Source organism: Merops nubicus, unplaced genomic scaffold (genome assembly GCF_000691845.1).
Source record: "Merops nubicus isolate BGI_N331 unplaced genomic scaffold, ASM69184v1 scaffold1705, whole genome shotgun sequence".
NCBI classification, from domain to species: Eukaryota; Metazoa; Chordata; class Aves; order Coraciiformes; family Meropidae; genus Merops; species Merops nubicus.
In genome coordinates, this window is record NW_008610085.1 from 37,687 (window position 1) to 43,533 (window position 5,847).

Sequence of the window (5,847 nt, forward strand, 5' to 3'; positions counted from 1 at the left end):
TGCGTCCTTTGGTGACGGAGGTCCCTGCCACAAAGGGCTCTCGAGGAGACAGGGACCTTGAGAAAAAAAGTCTGATGTCAGCAACTCTGTTGTGACTTTTTAATCATTGGAGTGCCTGGCTGTTGCCCTGCTTTATCAGGCTAATGTTTTCCAAAGGGCAAATATGGAAGGTGGAAGCAACAGCATGAGGATTATTCTTACATGTTATAGCCTAGGTCGGGATCGATGCAAAGAAGGTGAAATGGAACATGGGAGGCAATTGCTGAGAGCATCAGTGAAATTTCAGGGGAAATTCTGTGGGGTTTGGGGGAAAAAAAAGATCTGAAAGGAAGAAAGAAGCCTCAAAAATGAAATAGCTAGTCATCTTCGCTCAAAAAAATAAATTATTTAAAATTAAACAAGTAGTTTTTCCATCATCAACAGCTTTACAATTCCCAACAGATGCAATTTTGAAACACAAACCCAAAAGACTCTAATTTTCGATTTTCTTGATCTTGTTTTCAGACAAAAATGTCATTTCTACAAGGTACAGCTTGAGAAAGGTGACTTATGGCACCAGTAAGCACGTGGCATATGTTTTTCAGGTGGCTGTTCCTCAGAGTCTTCCCATCCCTCCTGTTCATGTCTATACAAGGTTCAGGGATTCCTTCCAGGCCTTTTTAAAATTAAACTGTTTTTCAGAATCATGGGCTAACAGATGGAGAAGAGTTGTCATCAGTTAACCAAAGTAAACATAGTTACAAAGGGATTTTGGGCAATAACTATGTGCAATTATGCAATTCAGTCACCTTCCACTTTAACTTTGGGGGATTGCATAAATCTGTGATGTACCTGACCAGTGCTCCTGTGCTCCTCTTGAGTGCTGCAGTTCATCCAGATAACTTTGAATGGAGCTTCACCCACATTAGAGTCTTTAAAGCAAATAAGAATCATAGAATAGTTCTGGTTGGAAGAGACCTTCAAGATCATCAAGTCCACCCGAGGCACCACTGACCCATGTCCCCCAGCACCACAGCTGCACAGCCTGGAAACCCCTCCAGGGATGGGGACTCCACCACTGCCATGGGCAGCCTGGGACAGGACTGGACAACCCTTTCAGGGAAGACGTTTTTCATAATGTCCAATCTAAACCTTCCCTGGTGCAAATTGAGGTCATTTCTTCTCATCCTGTCGCTTATTCCTTGGGAGAAGAGCCCAACACCCACCTGACTCCAGCCTCCTCTCAGGGAGTTGTGCAGAGCCAGAAGGTCTCCACTGAACATCCTTTGCTCCAGGCTCAGCACCCCCAGGTCCCTCAGCCACCCCTCATCAGACTTGGGCTCTAGACCCATTCCCAGCTTTGTTGTCCTCTGGCCATGCTCCAGCCCCTCCAGGTCCTTCCTGGAGTGAAGGGCCCAAAACTGACCTCAGGATTTGAGATGTGGTCTCACCAGTGCCAACTACAGCTGGATGATCCCTTCCCTAGTCCTCCTGGCCTCACTGTTTCTGACACAAGCAAGGATGCTGGTGGCCTCCTTGGCCACCAAAGGGACCCCATTTGCACCTGTGGGCACCTGCAGAAGAGCAGGTCTGTCTCTGCTCTGCAGGTTCACTGGTGGGAGCTGGGCAGAGTTTGGGGTTCCAGGTGTCTGAGAGTGCTCTTCATTGTGGAGGTGAGTGATGACCTTTATGTCACACTGACAGGACGCAGCAGGACAGGTGCTGGGTGGCCTTGTTCCTAGGATCATGCAGCTTCAGAGCTGGTTCCATGGGGTGTCATGGGTACAGAGGAGGGGTTTCTCATCATACTGAGCCAATTTTAATTGACTCGGTGATGCTGGCTGTTTCCTCACTGTTCTGTGAAAGTCCTGCATGAAAGGGTGTGGGTAAAACCTGACATGTTGTCTTTAATTTTTTGAATCCCAAATTTCTGGAGATGAATGGAGGAAAAAATACCACAGGGAGCTGAAAAAGATCTGAAGCAAAAATCCCCCAAAGTTAGTTAGGAAATCCAGAGCCTGGCCCTGGGTTATGCTTCAGCCTACCAGTTAACATGCTCTTGTTGCCTGCTCAGTAATTTGTGAGGAACAGGGATGAAGAATCCAGACTTGGCAAGCGGGCCTTCCAGACAGATTTTGTCAGATGAAATCCCAGTAGACATTAATCCAACATCAACAGCTCCTGAGCTATCACATGAGAATGTGCAAAGAGATAAAACCAGCATCCTAAAGGATGGATTTTCTATTTTAAGGGGCAGAGAAGGGAATTAGGCTAATGTAATTTTTGTTTTTGTGGAGTCATTCAGAGAAATGATGGAAAATGCTGGTTCCAAAACCACATATCATTCTGTCTTTTCTTGAATTATTCTTTTAAAGTTGCTTAACTCCTTTCTTGTGCCCTTCCTACATGTGAAGAGAGGTTAATCCTATCTGCCACTACCTCAGAGGGGTTGTGAGGGCAGGGTTTGGAAAAGAATTCGCTGTCTGTGCAAAGAATCCACAAGTGACTGCAGGGGAAAAAAAAAAAAAAAAAAACCAACAAAAAACCGAAAGCCTAGACCTACTGTTGGGAAACTCCAGCACCAGTCAACTACTTTCTGGAAGTGAAATGTTCTGTTACATAAACATCCTTGAAGCTTTGCAGAAGGGGTGACATTCACATGTGGGGCCTGACTTTGTGTGTGAAGAATGGGGATGGAGAGGATAAGGAAGTGAAGTCCCCAAGGTGCCAGCTGGGCCTCCTTCTTCCCATGGCCTCTATTGTTGCTTACGTGTTGAAAAGGGGTCTTGGAGCCTCCTGTAGCACTGAGCTGATGAGTTCTAAACTCTGCATTAACTCAGTGGTCCTGCTCTGTTTATCCATAAACAGCACGCAGACCATGTAGCTCTTGGCTGCTTCTACTTGTGGTGGGAGGAGGGGGCTGTGAACCTCAGGAGATCTGTGTCACCATTCCAATGATTACGTGGGGGACCAAACTCTGCTGCTCTAATGGGCAGCATTAGGTGGCACCAGCACCTCTCTATCCAAAACTCACTGGAGACTCAGGGTCTGCCCCAGTGCTTGTGGCAAAGTGAAGCTGCAGCATGAGTTGAAAGTCACCACTTTGCTCTGCACACATGTTGTAAAGCTTTGTCAACAGTCCCAGGCAAATAACTAAACTAAACTAAACTAAACTAAACTAAACTAAACTAAAATATGATTCTATGATTCATTCTGTGATTCTATAACCTGTTTTCCTCCCCTATCTCTCCAGGGAAAACTAAGTATAGCAGGCATGTCGATAACTTGATAGTGCCTACTACCAAAGTCACATGTTTCTTTTTTTTTATTTCATGACAAACACAGAATAATGGTCTGCAGGTTTTGCACCCCACATAGCTCTTGGGGTAACAGGTCAGATTGAGCAGCTGGGGTGGCACTGAAAGGAACAGAGTCACCACCTGAAAGAGCCAGTGCTGCACTGGTTAGGAAAGAGTAAAATCTGAATTCCCAACTCTTTTTCTTTTCACAGCTGTTAAGAGTTCAGTGGGTTGAACTGCAATCCTTCAAGTTCATCTGTTGACTCCAACACAAAACTATTATAAACTATGCCTCTAAAACACGTGATGAAACATTGCTCGAGAGCTATTTATTCCAACTGCAGCAGAGGAAACTTTTCAGAGCACCCGGCATTTGGTGGAGGAAAGTTCTCTTGAGCTTTGCAAAAGGAGGAATTATTTACATACCAACGTAAGTTACTTTCTGATTTCTTTTTTTTCTCCCCCCTACATCACTGAATAAAATAACACACCTAACTTTTTCAACCTCCTACGAAACCGTGGTGAAGCAGCACAAAACTATGCCTAGCTGAGTATTTCTCTGTAGCTTTCTTTCTTTAATCATGGGGGTTTGGGCTTTTATAATTTGGCATAGAACTGGAGATGGTTTAATGCTCTGTGTTTTCTTTCCTCTGGTGTTTTTTGTATCTGAATAACAGTTTGTTCACTCACAAAACTACGTCAGAGGTGTGACAGACTGCAGGCTTCCATCAGGTGTGGGCTTACAGGTTGCAAGTAGCAAGGAATAATTTAGGGATATCTTTTTTCCAGATGTTTCTTTTACATCTTCGATCTGAAGTTTGAGCTTATGTGTATGTACACGTTCTCCTCTAGGCTTTAGCTGTGGTGGAACACTTCCCATACTGAAGATGGACCATGTAAACGTGACCCAAGCCATGCTTGATGCTGAATCCCGCAACACGGAGAAGAACAACAACGAGTATTTTTACATTCTGATTGTCATGTCTTTCTATGGGATCTTCCTGATCGGGATAATGCTCGGCTACATGAAATCCAAAAGGAAAGAGAAGTCATCCAATTTGCTTCTGCTCTACAAAGATGAAGAGAGAGAATGGGGGGAAGCTGTGAAGCCTCTGCCAACCGTATCGGGGCTGAAGTCCGTCCAGATCCCCATGATGCTGAACATGCTGCAGGAGAGCATGGTGCCATCCCTGTCCTGTGCCATCTGCTCAATGGAAGGCAGCAGTGTGAGCTCCGAATCCTCCTCCCCAGACGTGCACTTCACCATCCAGGAGGAAGTGCTGGATGCTGAACTGGGGGAAGTGTCAGAAACGCTCCTCAACGAGAGCAGTGAGGGATCTGCGGAAAACCTCCACAAGAACTCCTAGCACTTGCAGGGCTCCCTTGAGCAACTGCCAAAGCCTGAGTGGAGCTCCCACTAAGAACTCGTGGTTCTACTTTCCTGCTCTCCAATGAACTCTGAACAGGTACCTGTGCCCTGGGGCCTGAGGTGTTCCTGAGAGCTGGCAGGACAAGGAAGCAGTGGTACCCAACTCCAACATGTAACTTGCACATCATTGGGATGCTTAATTCTATTTTTTCCATTATTAATTCTTACCATAAAAGCTGAGAACATGGAGACTATATATATATAGGGTTTTTTTCTAACGAGGTAACTATTACTGGCATGTCTCTGCATATTTCAGAATTCTGCAGATATCTGGGAAATGTTTGGGGAAGTTACCCTAATGCAAGTGCCTGGTTGTTAAAGACGATGGGTGATGCTCATTCACACGAAGCTGTGAGAGACTAGAAGTACTTTTACTGTTGTCTTCCTTACCACAAACCACAGCCAACAGCAGATTTGTTCAGTAAGGCTTCAAAAGCTGAAAATTTGCCTATGCTGAAGGGAGATTGCAGCATGGCTGGAGACTGACTTTAGGCACAGAAAGAATTAAAGGGAAGAAAGAGGCACTGAATTTTTGGGAGGGTTGTAGAGCCCAGTTTCAGATCCATGCCATCATATCTGTTTTTCCTTGTGCTGCCTGGGTCAGATTCACCAACCTCTGCTGCAACCCAGCCTTTGAGTTACCTACAGGGAAGGTGGGTTTGTTTTTTGCTGTTTGTGTTTTTTTTTTTTACAGATATGTCCATTCAATCACTGAAGGCAAAGACCTGTAAGTTAAGGAAGACATGAAAAGATCTTTGTTACAAGGTGTAAGATATAGAAAGGCTTGAACAAATGCTGCTTTGTCATGCCCCCTTGAAAAATAGGTGGAATTCAGGGTAGAACTCAGCTTAGCAAGGGTGAAATCCTGGCCCCACTGAAGACCTCAGCCAAGTCCTCCTGACTTCAAGGGACATGCACAATATTTTGTGCTTCTCTGTTGGAGTTAAACTCTGCGTTTGAGGTCAGCACAACTGTACCCATGTACATTGTTAAAGAATCTAGACTTTCTGCTCTATCTATCCAGTGCAGATAAACATTACATCTTTCTTTTTAATCTGCTCGCATGTGACACATGCATTTCTATACAGTCATTAGGAACAAGTTTTTCAAATGCACAAACTTCTCCCCCACCCCACCTTA

The 5,847-nt window shown here is 44.9% G+C and overlaps 1 protein-coding gene across 1 annotated transcript; it reads left to right on the forward strand.

Moving 5' to 3' along the window:
- The first annotated feature begins 4,165 nt into the window (after positions 1–4,165).
- Positions 4,166–4,645, forward strand: KCNE4 (potassium voltage-gated channel, Isk-related family, member 4). The gene has a single exon (XM_008940764.1). It carries the CDS (start codon positions 4,166–4,168, stop codon positions 4,643–4,645), a length of 480 nt encoding a protein of 159 aa, XP_008939012.1.
- The last annotated feature ends 1,202 nt before the right edge of the window (positions 4,646–5,847 follow it).

Excerpts from the sequence above, each read along its gene's own strand:
- KCNE4 (XM_008940764.1), top strand. The coding sequence starts at position 4,166 with ATGGACCATGTAAACGTGACCCAAGCCATGCTTGATGCTGAATCCCGC.